The 23,961-nt window shown below is 37.1% G+C and overlaps 1 protein-coding gene across 1 annotated transcript in view; it reads right to left on the reverse strand.

Annotated features, from left to right (window-relative positions):
- Positions 1–23,961, reverse strand: part of LAMA2 (laminin, alpha 2) — a 746,602-nt gene that overhangs the window by 183,813 nt on the left and 538,828 nt on the right. The window contains exons 38-40 of the mRNA XM_006885032.1: positions 12,925–13,041; positions 11,973–12,136; positions 9,206–9,344 (exon numbers count right to left, since the gene is read on the reverse strand). Of these exons, the coding sequence (XP_006885094.1) occupies positions 9,206–9,344; positions 11,973–12,136; positions 12,925–13,041 (420 nt within the window). The remainder of the gene's footprint in view (positions 1–9,205; positions 9,345–11,972; positions 12,137–12,924; positions 13,042–23,961) is intronic.

The raw sequence follows: 23,961 nt of genomic DNA on the forward strand, positions 1-23,961 counted from the left end.
AATACTTCCTGGATCATTTAATATTCTACCTAAAGCATCCTTGATTATAGCAACTCAAGGTTTGAATTTGTTCTTCAGTTCCTTGAGCTTAAGAAATGCTGAATGAGTTCGTCCCTTTTGATTTTCCGACTCTAGCTCCTCGCACATTTCATTGTAATATTTTGCTTTGTCATTCCGTGCTGCCTTTTGGAATCTGTTCAGCTCTTTAGTGTCTTGAATTCTTCCTTGTGCTTTGGCTTTTCTACGCTCCAGTGCAATTTGGTCTTTTCTTCCTCTTCTGTCTTTGTAATGACCGTTTGCACTATTCCTGGATGATACATTTGAAATCCTACCACAACGCATCTGGTCTTCGCTCATTAGTGTTCAAGGCCTCAAACCTGTTCCTGAGATGATTCTGAAATTCAGGTGAAATTCCCATACATTATGTTTTATAAAACCAATCACCATTGGAACTTGCCCACCATTACTCAGTTTTTTTCAGATCTCTGCTGGTTCCTTTTGATTTTCTTTACACCCTTTTTCTACCTACTAAATTGTACAATCCTGTGGTTTCACCCCTACTCATCCTCATCCTTCTGTTCCCATGTCTTTCCCCATTGGATCCTCATACATGTTTTACCATTTATCCTTTTTAAGTCTTCTAGTATTATATTTTCAAATATTTTTTCTTTTTCTGTTACCATGTTTCTTGCATTTTGGGTGATGTGTTGAGCTCTCCAAACACACCAATTTCTTTTGTCAATATTACTAAACTGCTGGCTTGTCTCATTCAATTACTAAAGTTTTAAAAATTTTAGCAATTTTACTTGTTCCTCTAGGGAGCTCTGGTGGTTCTATGGTAAGGAGCCAACGGAAGACCTACACTTCGAATCCACCAGATGGGTCCAGGAGAAAGACTAACAATTTCCTCTTATCAAATGTATAGCCTCCCAAAAATTTAGAGAAGGTAAGCTATAAGTCATTTCTGACTCAATGGCACATAAAAACAACTACAAAGTTTATTTCTTTATAAATATTAATCTTATTCCTTCTTTTGGCACACTTTTATATAATTCTTTTCTCTTTATTATTTTTATATTTTAAATGTATGTTTTCATATTCTATTTCTTATTAGTCAATAATCTCAGGATCATATCAAGCTAATCCTCCTCTATACTATTATTGATTGATCCTGTCTGAGCTACTAGCTTATTTCTTACTTCAGTTTGTATCTGTGCGTGACCTAAACTTCAGCAAGAGAGAGTTTGTGAAAGACCATGCTCCCTGGATTGAAGATGTTGTCAATAGATTTGTTTTGCATACCTTTATTTAAGATGTTTAGGATTTTCAAACTCAAATAAAAACTCAAACTCAAAACTCAAACTTAAAGCCCATAGAATTGGTTCTACCTCCTATCAAATATTCACGGGATTTGCAAGGCAGTAAATAATAAGAGGGCCTCATTTTTTTCCACAGCATTTGGGAAATAAGCAGCCTTTGGGCTAAGAGTGTACCCCTATAAGTTCCTTTGGGCTTTCAATGTAGTTATGTATCATTGGGTTGGAATTGACTCACAGCTGGCCTTCCAAAATATTTTAAGAGGTTGTAAATCACACTAAAGGAGACTGCCCATCTTTCTCTAGTGGAGCAGCTGGTGAGTTCAAACTGCCTAACTTTGTGTTAGGGAGCTCTGGTGGCTTAGCAGTAAACACTTGCACAGAGAAAGATGCACACTTAACTCCTTTTCAATTTACAGCCTCAGAAACCTGCTGGTGCCAGGCAATTCAGTAACAAAAGAATGAGTTAACCTCAGAATGGAGAGTTTCGTACTATCTGGGTGGAAGACTCTGGAGCTCAATTCATAGGCTTCTGGATTCATTTAATGTGAAAGACATTTGTCACTCGTACTGTCCTAAGACAAAAAGAAACTGCTTTTAGTGTTTCTGGGCTAGAATGGGTATATGTACCTTGAAGGGGTAAGCTCCCAGGTCTTGATTTTTCCATCTTTTTTTAAATATTTTCAAAGTGAAATCTGTGATGTCTTCTTTCCTGCATGTTTAAAAGTTATAGCTGCTGAATGTTACAATATGTTTTTATATCCCAAACTCATTCATTTCTTAAGGCGTTAGTTTTAGCATGTACCATTCCAGTTTTGAGGAGGTTTTTTTCATTTTTAAATTTTCTTTCTTTCCCTTTCCCCTAAAATAGATAACCCATTGAGGGGTTTTAGATTTCATCTGGCCTATCTATTCATTTCTAACATCAGAGTAGTTCTGAGCTAACTCAACCTGCCATGTCAAAGTCCCCCATCCTTCCTTCAAATTATCTTTTATTTCTATTGGATTTCTTTTCTTACTGATCTCGCATAGAATAATAATTTTAAGATACAGTTTCTTCCTAAGACAACAGAGCCTAAAGCAAGAAAAATTCCCTTTGGGGGTTCTATAGATTTTCATTCTTCTCACTGGGAAGTAAAACCAGGAGTGGTCAGGGGGAGAAAAGTGCAACAGTGAATGAATGGAAATCCAAAATCTCTATAAATGTTCATTAACATGAAAAAAAATTCATAAAAAAATCCTTGCTTCCAAGGACAGTCTGGTTTTACCTTTTGAAGGTGAACTCATTTATTCTCTTAGTAGTCCACGTTATATTCAATATTCTTCTCTACAACTTAAAGGCATCAATCCTCCTTCTATCATCCCTAGTCATTGTCTACCTCTCTGATGCATAGCAAGTAATTACGAAGACCATGGCCTGCATCAGGTACACTTTAGTCTCCAGACTGACATCATTGTTTGTCAGTACTCTGGAGAGGTGCCTGACAGCAGATTTTCCTAAAGCAATTAATCTTTTAATTTTCTGGCTAATGGTACCAAAGTGTTGATTGTGGAAACAACAAAGCTGAAATTGTTTAAAATCTCAGTCTCTTCATCTGTATCACGATGCTGCCAATCGGCCAGTGGTGAGAATCTTTGTTTTCTTGATGTTGAACTTCTATCCATATTGAAGGCTGCAGTCCTTGACATTCTGCAGCAAATGCCTCAGGTTTTCCTCAGTTTCAGCAAGCAAGGTTGTGTCATCTTCATAACGCAGGTTGTTGGTGAGACTTTCTCCAATCCTGATGTCACATTCCTCCTCTTAGAGCCCAGTCTTCCAAAGGATTTGTTCTGCATATAGATTGAAAAAGTGTGGAGATAGGATGCAACTGTGGTGTAAATCTTACTGATTTTGAACCATGCAGTGTTTCCTTGCTCAGTTTTGAAGACTGCCTCTTAGGTTTCTCACAAGCACAATCAAGTGTTCTGGAATTCCCATTCTTCTCTGAGTTAACCACAGTTTTTTTTTTGTGATCCACACAGTCAAATGCCTTTGCAAAGTTAATGAAACACATTCCTCTAGTTCTCTCTGCTTTCAGCTAAAATCCATCTAATATTGGCTGTAATATCCCTAGTGACACAGCCTCTTCTAAACCTAGCCTGCAAATCTAGCAGTTCTCTGTTGATGTGCTGTTCCAGTCAGATTTTGGATATTTTTCAGCATGGTCTTGCTTGCGTGTGATATTAATGATATTGTTTGATAATTTCTACCCTCTGTCAGGTCTTCTTTTTTCTTTTTTTTTAAAGAATAGGAATAAATATAACTCTCTTCCAGTCTGCTGGCCAGGTGGTTGTCCTCCAGATTTTTTGGAACAAACTGGTGAGCATATTCAGGGTAGCACCTGTTTGTTAAAATATGTCAATTGATATTTCATCAATTCCTGGGGCCTTATTTTTGCCAATTCCTTCAGAATAGTGGGACCTTCTTCCTTCATCACCAAAGACTCTTGATCATGTATTGTTTCACAAAATTCTTCTGTCTCAGCCAATTCTTTTTGGTAGTGACTCTCTGTATCTTCTTTTTTTTTTTCACTATTTTATTTCTTTTATTTAAAAAATGTTTTATTTAAATTTTATATTTATTTTTTATAAAGACATACATAATAAGTGTTCACATTGATTTATACACCTTTTGTATTTCCTATTAAATTGTAAACCCCAAATTAAATCATACTTATTTCCATACCATTTTCTGCCCACTTGTTATTAGGAGCCATTAAGAGTGCAAGCCTTACTGGTCCTATAAACAACATATCTTCTTTTGATGCTTACTGGTCATTCAGCTTTCTGTGGCTATTGACCTTCCTGACACTGGACCTGGGTGTTATGTACTAGTGTTGTCTAAATTTCTACTGTTTTTTATGTAGATTCAATCTCTAGGACTGAACACTTAAAGAGGAATAAATTAGACTTATTATAATAATTCACTATATTACAATCATATTTGACTGGGAAAATATCAAAACTTTTAGGTAAAATTAATCTAGTCTGTGATTTTGGACAATCATTTGCTAAATCAGTAGCTCTCTAGCACTTACCTTGTAATTACTCACATACTTCATCATTTTCACGTGGAAGGAGATAAGGAATTATAAGGGGAAATGTCATAAACTACAATTTGTAGTAGCTCCATTTCTGAAGTTGGCTAGTTTTGCAAATCCTTTGGTGAGGATTTTTATTTTTTTTTATTCTGAGGTGTAATTCATGGTGAAGTCTATAAACTCTGGTCTTCTGCACAAATGTTTCCTCTTCCCTTCCAGCAAGCAAAGTTGTGTCAGCTACATAACACAGGCTACTGATGACTAGTCCTTCAATCCTGATGCCGCATTCTTCTTCACAGAATCCAGCATCTTGAATTATTTGTTCAGCATTCATGGAAAGGATAAAACCCTGACTCACATATTTCCTCATTTTAAACTATGCAGTTTAAAAATCCTCACAAGTAGACAAATAGACAATATCACAACAGATGGAACAAAGTGAAGTTGTCAACAATTTCATTTTACTTGGATTCAAAATTAATATCCATGGTAACAGCAGTCAAGAAATCAAAATGTGACAGCATAGGAAAATGTGCTGTCAAGGACCTCTCTTATGTGTAAAATAGTAATGATGTCAGTTTAATGATATTTTGATTTTTCAATTTCTTCCTATGCATATGAGAGTTGAACAATCAATACAGATGGCAAAAGAAGAATCAATGCCTTTGAACTAAGGTGGTGGAGAAGAGTATTGACTGTCTCATGGACTGCCAACAGAACAAACAAACATGTCTTGGAGAAAGTACAACTAGGGTGCTCCTGAGAGGCAAGAAGGATGAAACTTGCTTTCGTGGACTTTGCACATATTGTCAGAAGTGTCCTGTCTTTGGAAAGATGGGAAAGATGAAGGGCCAGAGAAAGAGAGGAATACTATCAATAAGACAGATTGAAAGATTATTGTAACAATGGGCTTGGACATGGGGATAATACAGGACAGGGCAGTGTTCTATCTGTTGTTCATATGGTTACTATGAGCCAGTGTCAACTCAACCTCCCAGAACAACAACAGATTATCAAGTGCAATAAATATTAGTGGTTGTTGTTGTTGTTATGTGCCATTGAGTCGCTTGCGACTCATAGCGACCCTATGTACAAGAGCCCTAAATGCCGTTCTATTCTGTACCAACTTTGCTGTGTCAAACACACTCATTCCCACCACTCTACTCTCAGAATCGATCCATCTCATTGAGGGTCTTCCTCTCCTGCACTGTCCCTCCACTCTCCCAAACATCATGTCCTCTCCAAGGACCAGTCCCTCCTTGCAACATGCCCAAAGTATGCTAGATGAAGCGTCAGAATCTTTGACTCCAAGGAGCATTCTGGCTTCACCCTCTCCAAGACAAACCTGTTTGTTATCCTAGCAATCCATGGTATATTCAACACTCTTCTCAAGCACCACAGCTCAAAGGCATTGATTCTCTTTCTATCATCCTATTCACTGTCCAACTCTCTGATGCATAGCACATAATTGCAAAGACTACAGCCTGGATCAGGCATACCTTAGTCTCCAGACTGACGTTGTTGCTCTTCAGTACTCTTGAAAGGTCCCTCACGGCTGCCTTTCCCAATGCAATTAGTCTCCTGATTTCCTGTCTGCTGTTACCAAGAGTGTTGACTGTGGAACCAAGTAAACTCAAACTGTTAACTGTCTCAATCTCTTCACCATCCATACTGATGCTGCCAATTGGCCCTGTAGTGAGAATCTTTGTTTTCTTGATATTGAGTTTCATTCCATATTGAAGACTGAGTCCTTGACCATCTGCAGCAAGCGCTTCAGGTCCTCCTCAGTTTCAGCAAGCAGGGTGTGTCATCTGCTTAATGCAGGTTATTGATGATTCTTCCACCAATCCTGATGCCAAATTCTTCCTCGTACAGCCCAGCATCTTGGATGATCAGTTCTGCATACAGATTGAAAAGGTATGGAGACAAAATACATCCCTGATGGACCCCCTTCTTGATTTGAACCATGTAGTGTCTCCTTACTCTGTTCTGACAACTGACTCTTGGTCCAAGTATAGGTTTCGCATTAGCACAGTCAAATATTCTGGGATTCCCATTCTTCTCATAGTCAGCCATAGCTTGTTGTGATCCACACAGTCAAAAGCCTTTGCATAGTCAATGAAGCACAGATAGACATTCTTCTGCTATTCTCTGCTTTCTGCCAAGATCCATCTAACATTAGCTATAATATCCCTAGTACCACGACCTCTTCTAAATCCAGCCTGCACATCTGGCATTTCTCTGTTGACATCTTGTTCCAAACATTTTGGATAATTTTCAGCAGAATCTTGCTAATTGGTAGTGAGAAGAAAAAGTAAATTTAAATTTAGCATAATATGAAGAACTTATTAAATGTAAAGTGATGGGTTGAATTAGAATGAAATATAGCTCTTTAACTTAAACTTTTAAAGGCAGTTTTAAAGTTAAACAATGGCAAAAGCAAGATTTTTACGGTACAAAGTCTATAAACAGGTAAAAGACATGTTACTTATATAAAAGAAAATGCACACTTCTTCATCCAACCATCCAGGTTGTTATTTACTAGGAACTATACTGGAGGCTTAGAAATGTTCTCCAATAAAACATGTTGTTATTAGGTGCTGTCAAGTCAAGGAGTATAACTCATAAACCTAAGAACAACAGATAAAAACCCTGTGCTATCCTGTGACACCCTCACAATCTCTAACACACTTGAGCCCATTGTGGCAGTCACTGTGTCAAACCACCTGGTTGAGAGACTTCCTCTCTTTTGTAATCTCTCCACCTTCCCAAGTATGATATTCCTCTCAAAGAAATAGCCTCTCTGAGCAGCACTGCCCAAGTCTGTGAGACAAAACTTGATCATTTTTGCTTCCAAGAAGTATTCTGGCTGCACCTGCTCCAAGACATATTGATTTGTTCTTTTAGCAGCCCATGGGATATTCAGTACTCTATCCAATTGACTCAAAGGCATCAATTCTTCTCCTATCATCTTTATTAATTGTCTAGCTCTCAGATGTATAACAAGTGATCGAAAAGATGACGGCCTCAGTCAGGCACATCTTAGTCTTCAAACTAATATCAGTGTTTCTCAGTAATTTGGAGAAGTTTCTGATGACAGACTTTTCTCAGCCCAATTTATCTCCTGATCTCCTGACTTCTGGTACCAAATGGATGCTGGCTACAAGTAAGATAAAGTTGTTGGTAGTTCCCACTAATTTAATTTATTTGAACAATATTAAAGTTGAAAAGAATTATCTATTATGAGATGAATAAATAATTTAGCTGCAAAAAATAAATTTATTTTAAAGGTTTTTCTTTTTAATTGATTGTGTCACCATTTTGAGGAATAAAACATCTATATAGCATTAGTAGCTCTCTGTCAGAAGAAGTTAAATAGAGTAATAGCTCAGGGACTCTAGGGTTTTTAATATAACTGAAAAACAAAACCTCTACTAGTGTTGTTAAAAGTTCTAATATTCTAAAGGGTGTCTTATTCAGGTGTCGGTCTTTCTGATCGCTTGCTATGCATCTAAGAACTGGACAATGAATAAAGATAACAGAAGAATACATATCTTTGAGCTGTCATGTTGGAGAAAAGTACTGAACATTCCATGGCCTGCCAAAAGAACAACAAAAATGTCTCAGAGAAAGTACAGCCAGAGTGCTCCTTGGAGGTAAAGATGATAAAGTTTTGCCTCCCATACTCTGGGCATGATGCTAGGAGATGCTATTCCTTGGAGAGGGATATGGTGCTTGGAAAGGCAGAGTGTTGGTAAAGGAGAAGAAGACTCTCAACCAGGTGGACTGACAGAGTGACTGCCACAGTGGGCTCCAGTTTGCCAGGAAGTGTGAGGATGGTACAGGATGGGACAGAGCCAGATCTGTTGTTCTAACAACAACAAAAACAACTCTAAAAACAACATTCTTGAGATCCAAGAAAGTATGTGTGCCAAGAAAGTAAGTAAAGAAAAGAAGAAATTGATCTGTTTCTTTAGCATTAGTTTTTCTGTGGATATTTTGTTCACTGAGGTAAGATGCCTTGTCAAGCTTCTGCTGCATTTTATTTTTCTAAAAATTCTGAAATGCTTAAGGGATTCTGTGAGAAGCAAGGAGCTGTTCCACACTTTTAAAACACATGGTGTGATTCTTCTGAACCATTTTTTGACCTTAAGCTTATTTCTCTTTTCTTACCCAGGTTTATCTCATGACTTATTAACAAATTTTGCTCTGTATGTACAGAATGGGCATTTGGCACTATTGAAGATGTAAAAAAAAGGTGATATAAAATCAAAATACCAAGATTCTAAACTATTAGATCTAAATATATTTTGAACACTGACAGCAGACAAAATGTAAGAGCTTTTCAAAGGATAAAGTTAGCATAAATAATTTATCAGGACATTATCTATTATGTTTTATGTAAAGTATGCTTGTACCATAAACAACCAAATTGTGTGTAACTATCATCAACCATTTTAAATTTTCAAGGTGCATTCCCTCTGATGACAATGGAGGAGTAGTGATAAATTTCCTTGCCCAGTTTTCTGCTTTTCTCTTTTTCTTCTGTGAGTTGGTGGCACAGATCTGTTTGGCATTTGTGAAAATCTGAAAATTCTGACTGTGTAAAGTAGAATACTGACTGAGAAAAGAATTCTCCTGTGACTACAACACGCTGAGTTTATTTTGGATAAGATTTAAAGAAGGCTTTGAAAGTGATTAGAAATATTCTAATTCATTAAGATTTTTTTAGAACTTACTATTGAATTTCAAGTACTTTAACAAATAATATACATGCTATTCTCACCAAATAACTTTTTTCCCCCTTACCTGTTTTGTAGCTTCATTTGCAAGACCTTTAGCTTCTTTGGCAATTTCCTCAGCTTCATCAATATAGTCCTTAATGTTGCTGTATGCTTTGAAGGCCACAGTGGCATTAAAAGAAATGTTTTTAGCCTCATCAAGGATTCTGTTGGGATGAAAACAAAACCCCAAACCATCACAATAGTTGGTCCTTAAATGAAGAATATCTTACTTTTAATATATGTGACATCTGAGTGATAACTGTACTGTTAATTCCAAAACAGTTAGGGGACACTCATATTGAGCTCTACTTTATAATTCAAACTCATACACCTGAATAATTGAACTATGAACCTGTCAACATCTTTTAATTATTTCAAAAAGTGAATTTTGTTGTTATGGACCCTCAAGCCAGGCTGGACTCATAGCTGATCCTCCAGCAGGTTTTCAGAAGCTATAAATCACACAGGAGAAGAATGCCCATCTTTTTCCCATGGAACAACTAGTGTATCCGAACCACTTGCCTCTGGTTGACAGTAGACCTCCCTACCACTAGACCACCAGAGCATCCTTTAAAATATATGCACCATGGTATTTGCTGATGTAACATTGTTAAGTATATAATTGAGTGAGATCTATTACATTACAATAATTAACATTGTGTAACTATCACAACCAATATTGTGTAAATATTTATATTGTGCCTTATGTGTCTCTGAGTCAGTTCTGAATCAGTGACCTAACATTATGTACAACAGAACAAAACACTAGCCACTCTCATGGTAGACTCACAGTGGCTGCTTAGTGCATGCATCCCCTGAAACTTTCTCTGGCCACGGACATCCCACAAGCATGCAGAGTGAGGCAACCCCTTATTTTCAATCACGAAGTATATTCAGATTTCCAAGTATGTATTCTGCAATGCTGGACTGAACGGTCACAGACTATACATGGGTCAGTATGCTTCTCAGATAGGAGAAAATGAAGCAAAGTTACTCCAAGCCACATGACCAATAGTAAGTCATTAAGGAGCAGAGCTTGAGTTCTCTGTTTTTGAGATTATTGTTTAATCTGCCACCGTTAAATAGTAAAGGATGTTATGCTGTTAATGTCTGTAATTTTCAAATCAAATACTTTCCCTTTTTATGTGGGTATTTTATGGATTTAATTACACTTTTAAAAAGATACATGGAAACACTGGTGGCATGGTGGTTAATTCATTGGCTGGTATCCAAATATCAGCTAGCTATAAAAATGATATTCTATGATGTCATATTGGACAAGGACAATTCTACTCTATTCTATAAGGCTGCTGTGAGGAAGAAGAGGCACAACGGCAGTCATTAACTATACATTTGCCCCTGCTTGTAGTAGTGGGATTTGGTTTTTTGGGGTTTTTTTAGATGAAGTAATTTCAGAGAGTCAAGTAGACTCTAAACCTAATAATTTCTAAATGGTGTCACATAAAAATGTATAATTGATATAGACACGTACAGGTAGATTATAGAGACCATCTGAAAGCTCGTTACTGCCAAAGAACAGAAAGGATTAGCCACAGACACTAGATATTATGGGAGATGTCTGCAGAAGGAAACCAAGCATACCGATGGGGATTTTTAGCATCCAAATCAGTGAGAAAATAAATTTCTGTTCTTTAAAGTCTCTCCCCTGTGGTCTATTTTGTCACGGCACATTAGGTAACTAATATCAAGCTTACACATGGTAGCTATTAAAAAAGAAACACTTTTGGGGAAAAAAATGTTCCAGGAGTTAATAGAATCTATAGTTACGGCTCTATTGTATATATGATTTTTTTGAGGCCTGCTATTTTGGTAGTGGATGGCCAATACTTCTCCCTAGTCTGTCTTAACTTGGGCAGGAAGGACTAGTCCTTAGAGGGACTTCATGCTTTGAAGGGTTGAGGGACAGTGCAGGAGAAGAAGACCCAGGATGAGAAGGATTGATTCAGTGACTACAAAAATGGGATTAGGTCTGCTGGAAACGATGAGATTGGCTCAGGATAGGAGAGAGTTCAAAGCTAATGTACACTGAGTTGTTACCATTCCAGGCTACTCAAAGACACATAAAAACAACAAATAGTTCTGGCAGTCTTCAATTGCCCTTTATACTAATTGAGGAGAAACATACTAGAAAAACGTAGAGAGATCACAAATCATAATGCCCTTCACTTGTCTCTCTTTCCTCTAACTCATGTAACAATCTTTGCCATAGCAAGCTGCTATACAATAAGTATACAATGTCTCCGATAAGTATACAATGTCTCCACTGGGTTTGGAAGAGAATAAAAAAGATGGAAACTTATTCAATGAAACGCAATATATATATGGAGCCATGTTTTCCAAAGCAAACTTTTAAACAATGAATTGTTTTGATTTGATTAGAAATATCTAGCTGAAAGTTTAGCAGAGTGTATGTTTACATATCATTATTTAAAATGCTAATAAGACAACCACTGTGCTTTTTAATAGAGTAGAAAATGCTTTTTTTTCCTCTGTGTAGCCTGAGGCTACCATCACTCCCCACCACGCCATATTTGCATCCACTTTTAACTCAGACTTTTGATGCTGCTCCAGTAGAGCTGTGCCCAGACCCACCTAATTAAGCTCTTCCACAGAAAGACTTCCTGGCACGTATGTTCATAATTACAGAATCAGGATCTGAAAGCACTTCTCCCAGTTTGGTGGTGGTTTGTTTTTTTTTGTTTTTTTTTAAATTTCAAAACTTTTGACCAAGGGTCAATATACACAGACAATTTCCAACAACAATGACATACCCGTCAAGGACAGCAGAGGAGTCATTCAACTGGGCAGCATGGCCCTCAGCCTGGGATACCTTCTCTGCAAGCTTCCTGTCCTTGATTTCACGGGAGAGGTCATCTATTTTCTCTGTAAGCTCCTCAGACATTGGTGGCAATTTAGTCTTAATATCTTGAACATACTGTTATGCAGAGAAGAGATGACACGTTAAGCAAGCAACTTTGAGTTTCTTCTCATTGAAGAATTTCTCGAAAAGACATGATTGCACATGTTATTATTACTTTTTAGAACTCAGCATTTATTAACATGGCAAAAAAGAATAAAGAATGAAAAAATATATAATAGAGCAATTAAAAAAAATTCAGCACATTTACCTAAAAAAGAGCTTAACATAAAATTCCCCCCCCCCATTTCTAGGTATAACTTCTTAGGTTGATTTATACATTAACATATAAAAGTCATTCGAAATTTGTAGAATGTTTGTATTTTTATTAACATACAACACTGTGTAATCCGGTAGACACTGGTTATAAAATCTGATTGTAGATTTCCATTACTTTTTTTATTCTGCAGATTCCCTCCATATACTTTCCTTCTTTGGCACTATGTTTCATACAATCGTTCCCTTACATTGTGATTTATAAAATTAATCACTGATGTGCTATCATTACCCCATCTAGTCGGGTCCCCACCCGATTTTTCCCATTTCCCCTCTCTCCACCCACCAAATTTGTATAACTTTTTTATCCAATATTACATAAATATTGAAGCTGTCGTAGGAAAAAGAAATATTCTTTGTTAGTATGATTAAAAAAACACAGGAAATGTGTGTTGGGACAATGGGAAATCAAATGGATGAGAGTACGCATCTATGTATGTTATAACACTTAGCTTTATCATTGTTTTCCCATATGAGTGCCTTAGTTGTTATCATTGCTCTTTTAACTTTGCACCTTATCGCATACTTACTTCTATCACTGCATTGATTTCATCTGCAAGACGCCTGGCTTCATCAAGTATGTCATTGCCTTCTTTTAAAGTGTTCTCAGTTTGCTCTTTGCCACTTTGTACAGCTTCCTTCTTTTCCTGTAACAGTGTGAACAAAGCATCAGAATGCCATTTGGATAAAGCCCGAACCAGCTCTGTAGTAATGAATTTTATAAGATGACAAAGATTTAAGAACAAGTTAGATTGTATTGACAGAGTGGTTAGATGAGAATATAAGCTACCAGCCAATGCTTCAAGAATCGCTCTGTTTAGATGCCTGCACAGGAAATGTCTTCCTTCCGTGCAGAGAGTCATATATAAAAGGGAAAGTTATAAGAAATGGCTGAAGATTTAAACTTGCTTTTAAAACCACATATACATCAATTTTCAATGAAAATACTTTCGTATTGCTATTTCTAGGTTCAAAACTGTATGGTCAGAGAAGGTGCTTTGTATGACTTCAATATTTTTAAATTTGTTGAGTCTTTTTTGAGAAAAGAAACCATGTACATGTTACAGTTACAGAGTTTTAACATATATTATACATATGTTATATAGCTATTATAACCATATAAGAACTCTGTAACTGTAACAAGTACATGGTTTCTTTTCATATATATATATATATATTACATGGACTATACATGTTATAGAGTATGTTCTATAAATGAGGGTGGTGTTTTATAAATGCCGTTTAGATCTAATGGTTTGCATTTGTTGTGTATGTATTTTTTAAAAAAATTTTATTATGTTTTGATAAAACTGTACAGAGCAGTTTGGTATTCCATTCAACAATTTATACATATGTTGTATTATGACATTTATTAAAATTTCCACATTATAACAATACTCTATAGTTCTTGTTTTCATTCATCCTTCTAACCTCTCCTTCCTACCTTCCTAAGCTTTATTCCCAGACTAATATTGACCTAGGCTCTAGTGTGTCAGAAAGGATGAGGATGGAACATGATAGGGTAGGGTCCAGGTCACTATAATTTTGACTCAACAGCACATCACAACAACAATGTTGTCCTAGAGAGCTCTGGTGGCCTAGCGGGTAGGGAGTTGTGTATCAACCTAAAGGAATAGGGTTTGAATCTACCAGGTGTTCTGAAGGAAGTAAAATGGATAATCTCCTCCTGTGAAATTTACAGTCCCTAAAAATTTACTGGAGGGTTGGCTATGAAGTTATTACAACTCAAAAGCAATAAAAACCGTGAACACTGTTGCCCTACTGATCTTGTTTGGTTGATTATTTTAAGAATGATTATCACCCTGGTGTTACTTTTTATTTTATAGGTCGGCCAGCTATTTGATTCACAGAATGAGTTCAGTTCCAGCCAGGTCCAAAGGCTGGTTAAGGACCATATGCTTGGGGACTTCACCAGTCACTAACAAATCCAAAACACTGGCAATTTTCAGGTTATATCAGAGTCTAATTGGTTTTTTTTTTTAGTCTAATTGTTTTATGGTTTACTGAAATTCTCAATGTTCTTTCTGAAATGGAAAGTAATGTGTTGAAGTGTTCTATAATATTTTGCAGTTATATATATATATATACTTCTCCATTCATATTAGTATTTGTTTCATGCATTTCTGAATCACTGACTTAAGGTGGACATATATTCAAAATTGCTATGTTTACATACTGAATTGACCTTCTTTATCTCTTGTAACGGATTTTTATTTAAAATCTATTTTTTTGGTTTACTGGCTGCATCATCAGCTTTTCTTCATCAACTTTATTATCAGTCTACTTGTGCTTTTATATTGAAAGTGTTTATCTTGTGGACAAAAGAAGGAAGGATCATAATTTTATTTATTTAGCCACTTTTATCCAATCTGTCACTTTCTGACTTTTGCATGGGGTGTGTGTGATATGTAGGCCACTTACATTTATGCTAAATTTAATTAAGATAAAATGCAATTTATGCTGAATATAAATGTAACACTAAAAATGAAGTGTATCCCTCACTCATTTTGCTGTGTTTTTTTCAAGGATTCATAGCTTCTTTGTTGTGTTTTTTTTTTTTCAATTCTTATTTGTATGTAGCTGCTACCTTGTAATGAACCTTCTTATTTTCTTTTGATTTTTTCCCTCCGCTGGAGGATTTCTTACTGTTTACTACATATATTATATCACACAATTTACAATAGTGACAACATTTAATACATAGAAACTAATTAACAGACCATCCGAATGTAATAAATCTATTCCTAATTTGTTTCTCCTCCCATTTCTGTTGGTGTCTCCATTAATAGCTATATAGAACATGTATTTGATAAATTAATTTTTGCTTATTTCTTACAAAATTGATGCTGTGTTGTTTGTGGGATTTAATTATTGAGTTTATTTCCTAAACTATATATGTTGTTGTTATGTCCCACTGAGTTGTCTGAAACTCATAGCGACCCTTGTACAACAACTCTGAACCCTGCTGCCCTATCCTGAGCTAGTCTAACTCTGAGACACCTAAACTCATTACCCTAATTATCATGTCAATCCATCTCAACTGGGATCTTTTTCTCCTGTGCTGTCCCTCCCTCCCAAGAACAATGTCCTTCTCCAAGGACTGGTCCTTCCTAGATATGTGCCCAAAGTATGTGAGATAGAGCTTAAAAATCCTTGCCTCCAAGGGGAAACTTGGTTTCACCCTCTCTAAGACAAACCTATTTATTCTGCTAGTGGTCCATGTTATGTTCAATACTCTTCTCCAGCACCACAGCTCAAATCTCCTTCTGTCATCCTTAGTTATTGTCCAGCTCTCTGATGCATAGTATGTAATTGCGAAGACCATGGCCTAGATCTAGTCCAACATCATTGCTCTGCAGGACTCTGGAGAGGTCCCTGACAACAGACTTTCTCAATGCAATTTGTCTTTTGATTTCCTGATTGCTGGGGTTAAAAGTGTTGATTGTGGAGCCAAGCAAGCTGAAACTGTTAACAACCTCAATCTCTTCTTCATCTATCATGGTGCTGCCAATTGACCCAAGGGTGAGAATCTTTGTCTTCTTGATGTTAAGCTTCAATCCATATTGAAGCCTACAGTCCATGACCTTCTACAGCAAACACTTCAGGTCCTCCCCAGTTTCAGGAAGCAAGATTGTATCATCTGCATATAATTTGTTTTTATGATTTCCTATGCTGTTGTGATGTTGTGCTTTTGTTTTTGAGATCTCACATTCTTATTAATTTTTTGTTTCTTCTTTGTATGCACACAAGTGTTTAGTTAAGGTTATTGCCTTCCTGTTTGGAGTACTCTGAGTAACGCTTGCAAAGTATTCTCTCCACTGCTCTCAAGCTGGCTCTGCTCACAGTGACCTTCCACCAGGTTTCCAAGGCTGTGCTCTTTTACAGGAGGAGACTATCAGGCTTTCACCCACAGACTGCCAATACATTTAAACCATTGACCTTTGATTAGCAGCTAAGTACATTATGCACTGTACCAGCTGGGCACCTTAAGGCTAGTCTCAAAACAAAACTAAAGGCACTAGAACCAACCCACCCAATGCAGCATTAGTTCATAGTGACACATTCCCAGAGGATCTGTTCTACAGTTATTTTTTTTTAAGGTGGTATGTCTTTTGTCCTCTTCTTCTAAGGAAAACTCTCTGAGGTAAACAACTCTTGATTGTCAGTTGCTTTTGTTCAGTATTTACGTATGCCACTCTATTGTTTTCTGGCCTTTACCGTGACCTTAGGGATATTTGCATTGATTGAATGGAAAACTCCTACTGTATTGTTTTTTTCTCGTGCTGCTTTAAGATTGCTCTTCTTGGTTTGAGTTTTTAAAACCTTTATTAGCATATGGGTGGCTTGTAATTAATCTTTTTGCATCTGCTCTGTTTGGGTTTTATAGTTGCAGTTGTGGGTGGCTGTTGAGGTCTTGAGAAGTTCTCTCTGAGCAGATCTTGGATATTTGTTTTTGTGCCTTCATTATAATTATGGTGCTTTGAGATTTCAATAATTCTAATGCTGGATTTCCTACTGTAACACTTATTTCTGTTGGTTGTTGCTATGTACCATAGTAGACTTGGAATTAACACATAGCTGACCCTGCAGCAGGGTTTTTGAGGCAGTAAATTGCTTAAGAGGAGATTGTTGTCTTCTCCCCAGCAGAGCAGCTGGTAAATTCAAGCAGCATGCTTTTTAAATTTCTTTTTAGTTTATATTGGCTCACACACAAAATTAATATACATACATTCCTTCATTCACATGGTGTTTCATACGATCATTTCCATATATTGTGGTTTATAAAATTAATCCTCACAGCAGCATTATTCACAAAGCAAGAAATTGGAAACAGCCCAAATATCCATTAACAAATGGACTGAAAAATTGTGGTACATTCACACAATGGACTTCTTTGCAGCATTCAAGTGCAACAATTTTGAAAAATGCTACATAATATGGGAGAGGCTGAAGAACATTATGCTGAGTGAACTAACTCAATCTCATAAGGACAAATAATGCATAAGACCATCATTGTAAAAATAGAAGGATGACTAATAAGATGTGTACAGGGGTCCAAAGGGGGAAGGGAGGAGCAGAAAGACAGATGGTGGGAGGAGGAAAAGTCATGGGCAGAGTTTGGTTGGGGAAGGAGGGGTGAGGGAATTAGGAAAGATCCAGTGGGGATCTGAAAAGATGGAGTTATCGAGGGCACAGATCAAGCAGCATGCTTTTGGCTTAGCACCACAGCTCCTTACCAGTAGGCCACCAGAGCGATCTTACTTCTGTTTAGGTTTGGTTTTTCTCTCTTGATTCTCTTTCTTTTTTTAAATTATTTTTTTATTGATATTTTAACAAGAGCTTACACAAAACTTAGATTTCCATTCATTCATTGTTGCTATTCATCCAAGTTCCATTCATCCAAGCTCGCTTTTCTCTTTAAAAATATTCTTTCCTTGTTGCACAAGTTCTTCATCTTCTAGTTTATTTTATTGCCTGCTCAGCTCTATTGCTAAGTAGTTCTTTATTTTTTTTCTAATTCAATTGCTTCATTTTTTCAGTAGCACCTTCTTTTTAGATTTACTAAAATTAAATCCTTGCCAGGCTTTCTGTTATTTTTCCTGCTCATTGATTTTTGCTTACTTTAAAAAAAAAATGAACGTAATCAGATTTCCTAATCCTTTCCATTAGTCTGGCTTCAGTAGGAGAAATTTCCTCTACATGTCTCGCTTATTACTTTGTACTTGTGTGTCCTTTACTATTTTCTGGTTGAAGTCAGGCCACTTCCTTGGGTTTTTGGTTTTTTTTTTTACCTAAAATTTTGTACACTTTATTTTTGAGACAGTTTTCAGATTGAGAGTGCTCATGGCACAGTAGTCAAGAAAGTAAGTGACTGCCGATCGAAAACAGCTGCTCTGTGGGAGAAAGATGGGGTGGTCAGCTTTCTCAGAGACTCAGTCCTGAGAACCACATATGGCCAGAACATTCAGCCTTACAACAGAAGTGGCTTTGATATCTTCTCTTGGAAACACTATTACATGCGGTTGAACCAACTAAAAATGGCTATTGTCCTTCAGTTTTATTAAATGCTGGTTCAGGATTTCTAGGTACTTTAACTCTTAAATTCTACTTATAAGAGAGGAGGGCTAATTGATTTCATACGCTGAAGCATGCCAGGTGGCTTGACTTCCTCTTGGGAAGGTGGAGAACTCTGTCTGAAAAGATTGAAATTAAAATAGTCCCTATAGTTCTCAGCTGAATTAAACTCAGGTTTCTATAGTTCTCAGTTAAGTTAAACTCAGGAATTTTTCCATTGTCCCTGGTAGAGATCCAGGGCAACAGTATTTCAAGAATGGCTAACTGAAGGGCAGGGCAAACAAGCAGATGTTTCTCGACTGATAACCAATGTATCTTGTGTTTTTCCACTGCCCTGGAGTTTGAACTCATTGTATACTTAAGAATTTGTGACACCACCCTATAGTTAAAGATCTATCTAACTGCTACATGTGCTACGTGACTGCCGCAAGTGCTACGTGCAAATATGCTGTGTAAACCCTGAGCGAACACTGAACCAATGAATTCAAACTGTGCTTTCATCACCCAATGAGAAGCTGATGCCCAGTTGTATCCCCCTAAAGTGTATAAAAAAACCCAACTTTGTCTGCTCGCGGTCGACTCCTCTGTCTCCTGCAAGAGATAAGGGTCGGCCCAGAGCTCCGCAATAAACCTCTTATCTCTTGCTGTTGCATCAAGCCGGTGTCTTGGAGTCTTGGGTCTTCGCCGTCCACTTGGGACAGAACAGGACCAGTGGTTCGGGGGTCCTTCATGTCTTTTCCTCATCAGCGTCCCTCACAATTTCTCCATTTTTTGCTTAGCTGTCGCTCTGTGCCGTCACCAGTCTGAAGCATTTTGTTTATCTTCTTGTCCTTACAGTTCCTCCCTGTTCTAGTGACTCTCTGTCTCGGGCTTTAATGATATTCAACAGTACGGTCTCAGAGTAGCACAGTTTCACTGCTTCTTCCCAGTTGTGCAGCCCACAAACTCCCACTTGTGCCACTTGAACAACGTTGGTCAATAGATTAGCGCCTTTTCTGAGTCACTGTTTGTAGTATTCCTAGCGCCATGCCAGCATGGCTACAATGAGTGAGTGCTACAGTGTTAGTGGGCAGGTCTTTGCAGCTTCTACCTGCTCCTGTCACCCAGCTTCTGCACTCACTGCAAGCTGTCATCTTGCGTTCTGAGATCTCAGCCAGGGCCTGCTTCTGTTTATGGCCTGGTGGTTAGTTTCTGGGGGGGGGGGGTAAATGGGAGCGTCCACTCAGTTTGCTCCACAAAGTGTGAAGGAGGAGTGCTTTTGAAAGAAAAACAAAATGGTGGACTGTTCCATAGTAGCAAAGAAGAATGACTTTTAAAAATTATAACTTGTCTCAAAACCATGTGAAACTCATCTTTGGCCTTGAAGAATGAAATCCATCAAAGAAAGATAATGAGGTTATTCCTCTGTTTGGGGAATAAATTTACCTATTATTTTCTTTATCCTTTGAGTCTTTTCTATCCATCCAATTACATTTATGCCTGCAAATGCAACTGCAGCAATAGTAATTTTAAGTCATTATGAACTTATTTTTCTATAGTCAATGTTAGTTTTGATTAAGTAAAGCTCAATATATGCCAGGAAGTTCTTAAATCTTTTTCATTTAATTCTATGCTAATTCTTGGAGTCATGTTTCTGTTGCATTTTAAATAAATGAGAAATTGAATTGAACAAACAGGGTGATTTACCCAAACGTAATACCTTATTGACATAACCTGGGCCATGAACTATGAATGTCCTGACTCTCCCATTATAGACAGCACCTTTCTCATTAGCACGAGGATAGAATTAGCATAGTTTTACATGTACCTTTTCCAATCTCTTCAAAACATCCCCACTCACCATTTTTTTGTTTTTTCCCCAATACCTTTTATTTTTTATTAATTTTAATGAAAGTTTACAGAAACTCACTCATCATTTTAACAAGGTGTACTTCTAGCTCCTTCAGCTCTGCAGCTCTTCTCTCTGTCCTTTGTATGGCTAACTTCTTTCATTTTCTACATCTTACAATTTAACTGTCTAAAATTGCGCACCTCAATCCCCATTTCAGGCATTCTTTTATCCAAGCATGATTAAAAACCAGATTCAGGCAACAGGCAAGCTTGACTCTACCCCTGAACAAATCAAGCCTGAACCAATTCTCTTAATCATGACTAAAAATTTGATTCAGGCAACAGCAAGCCTGAGTTGATAGACCAGCTGTGAAACCTTGAGCAAATAATCTAGGTTGCTATAAAATGCTTAGTCCCGTGCTTTTCAAAGTTTGGCCCATTGGCTAGCAACATCAGCATTACTAGGAGCTTGTTAAAATGCACTATCTTGTTTCTTTCACTGGAACGAATGACTGAGAATCTGCATTCTAACAAGCACCCCAAGTGAATGATGTACACGTTATAATCTGAGAAGACCAAGCTCGCAACATTTCCTAGTAAACAGTAAACTCTGTGTAATTGTTAACTATTAAAATTACGTTATTTTCTTCCTCTTAGCATACATCTAGCTGAACTATATTCTACAGAGTGCTCAGAATGTATAGAAAAATACATATTTTTTTCTAAGATGGAATAAACTCTATTACATCTTCTGTTATTTGCCAAAAGCACTGGTTATGCTGTGACAGTCAGAGATACCAACGATTTTAGACAATACATCAGAGGTGCATGTGCAGGGATTAGTGAAAATGCAAAGCCTAATGAACTATGCATAGCTGATGAAGGATAATGCAGAACGTTTCATGTAGTATCACTGACTATATCATGTATTATACATGAATAAACCATTTATTTTGTATATTAGCCTATATTTCCAGGGTTTATGACCACATTATGTATTTATTTATTGGTTTAGAGACTATTTCCTTCACTATAATATCCATTCCATAAAAAAGGGTTTTATTTCTATATCCAAGCCCAGTAGAAATTTCTCAAGAAATACTTTTACATGAAAGTGGAGTCCATTTCTGGGACTTGTGCTGGTGACACTGACTGTTAGTCTGCATTTATTATTGGCTAATTAAGAGGAAGGTATTTCAGTATGCCAATCCCTCTTTACAGACAATAGATGCAGAACAATCCCTATGTCTCGGTTCACAAGTAATATCTTACCTTCCAAGTTTCTGACATTATTTTCCACAACAGCTAATTTCAGCTTCAGCTTTCATGTGAGCTGGCTTACAGTTATATCACATGCATATATGCAATAATATTGTTTACAATGTATTTGTATACCAACTCAAGGTTATGTCAAATGCCATCCAGAGAAGAGTGGAGCTAATACTTTGACATGTGTTAGGTAAAGTTGTATATGTTTTAATTTTAATAACTAGCAAGCTAGAATATCTGATAAAAATATCTGATAAAAAATATCTGATAAAAGCACTAAATGTGCCACTTTAGGGAGTCAATGAGCAAACAAAAACTAAGATTTATCATCCAACTAAAGGAGAAATTATGATCCAAAGAGGAAGGTGACTCCAGATATTTCCATCAATAATGATATTCTTTCTTCCATGCCCTCTTCTGAATCCAACTTCTATTTCTGACAGTTCCTTGGTGATGCATTGTTGCAACTATTTTTAAAATTATCTTCAGCAACATATTACTTACATGTGATAATAATGATATTGTTCTGTAACTTCCACATTCCATTGATACCTTTTAAAAGGATGGATTAAATTATGGTTCTCTTTAAGTTAGTTAGCCAGGTAGTTAAAAAGTTCTTGGACTAGGTGAGTGCAGTATTTCAGCTTTGCTTCTGTATATCATATCCTCAATTAGTCTTCCATCAATTATTGGAGTCTTCAGGGCATTTTAGACTTCTTCCAGTACCATTAGTTCTTCATCACATGCTATTTCTTGGAATGATTAAATGTCAACTAATTATTTTTTTGTATGTTATTCTGTATATTGCCTCCAGCTTTTTTTTGCTGTTTCCTGTGATAGTCAATCTTTCCATCTTGTTATGGTTACTTAAGTTTAATGCTATTTAATTATCTGATTGAGAAAATGTAATCAGAAAATTCAATAGCTTCAGACTTAAGTAAGCAACCTTCAAAGTTCTCTATTGTTCATGTTAATTTGGCCAATTGGTCTGTCTTGCCCAGTAAATTTTTAACAAGCCTATAGTTAAGCATCAATTCTTCTTCTGTATTCCTTAGTCCTTGTCCAGCTGTTTGATGCACAACACATAACTGCAAAGACTGTAGCCTGGGTCAAGGGCACCTTAGTCTCTAGTGTGAAATTGTTGAGCTTCAACACTCTGGAGAGATCCCTGATAGCTGACTTTCCCAGTGAAATTAATCTTTTGATTTCCTGTCTGCTGGTGACAATAGCATTGATTGTGAATCCAAGCAAGATGAAATTGTGAACAAACTCTTCTCTATCTGTCATGATGCTTTCAATTGGCCCGATAGTGAGAATCTTTGTTTTCTTGATGCTGAGCTTCAATACATATCAGAGACTGCAGTCTTTAACTTTCTGCAGCAAACGGTTCAGGTCCTCCTCAGTTTTGGCAAGCAAGATGTGTTATCTGGATATCACAAGTTGTTGATGAGTCTTCCTCCAATCTTGATGTGATGCCGCATTCCTTCTCATAAAGCCCAGCCTCCAGAATGAATGAGTGGTTTGTTCCACATATAGATTGAAAAGATACGGAGAAAAGACACATCTCTGATTCACTCCTTTCTTGATTTTGAACCATGAAGTCTTTTCTTGCTATGTTCTGATAACTGCTTTCTGGTCTCAGTATATATTTTTCATGAGCACAAATCAAGTATTCTGGGATTCTCATTCTTCAAGAGAAGAATTGATGTCTTTAATTGTGATGCTGGAGAAGAGTGTTGTAGCAACCATGTACTGCTGAAAGAACAGGTCTCTCCTGGAAATAGTGAAACCAGGTTTTGCTCCTCTGAAGTAAGGATTTTGAAATTCCATCTCTCATACTTTGGGCACGTGGACAGGAAAGACCAGTCCTTGGAGAAGAACATCATGCTTGGAAGGGTGGAGGGCCGGCACAGGAGAGAAAGGTCCTGGATCAGGTGGACTGACACAGTAACTAGGGTAATGGGAGTAGGTGTGTCAGAGACAGGAGCCAGTGAGATTAGCTCAGGATAGGACAAGGTTCAGGGCTATTGTTCACAGGGTCTCTATGAGTTGCAGTCAACTTGATAGTATATAACTATACAGTTAAGCATGAAATATGAAACCAAATACACAGCAGACCACTTAGAACTTTAGTACTGCCTACATAAACTTCAGCAATCTGGGGCATCCAAAGAATGATGGTTCCCAGTTTTAAACATCAGTAATAGGAAGTTATTTGACCCTTCGTAGCAAGTGCATGAGGTCCTCTTCAGTTTCAGCAAGCAGGGTTCTGTCATCTGCATAACGCAGATTGATAATACATCTTCCACCAATCCTGATGCCATAATTCTCCTCATAGAGCCCAGCCTCTCAGATAATCTGCTCTGCATACA

The sequence above is a fragment of the Elephantulus edwardii genome, unplaced genomic scaffold, assembly GCF_000299155.1.
Source record: "Elephantulus edwardii isolate Elephantulus edwardi_28Jun2011 unplaced genomic scaffold, EleEdw1.0 scaffold00039, whole genome shotgun sequence".
NCBI lineage: Eukaryota > Metazoa > Chordata > Mammalia > Macroscelidea > Macroscelididae > Elephantulus > Elephantulus edwardii.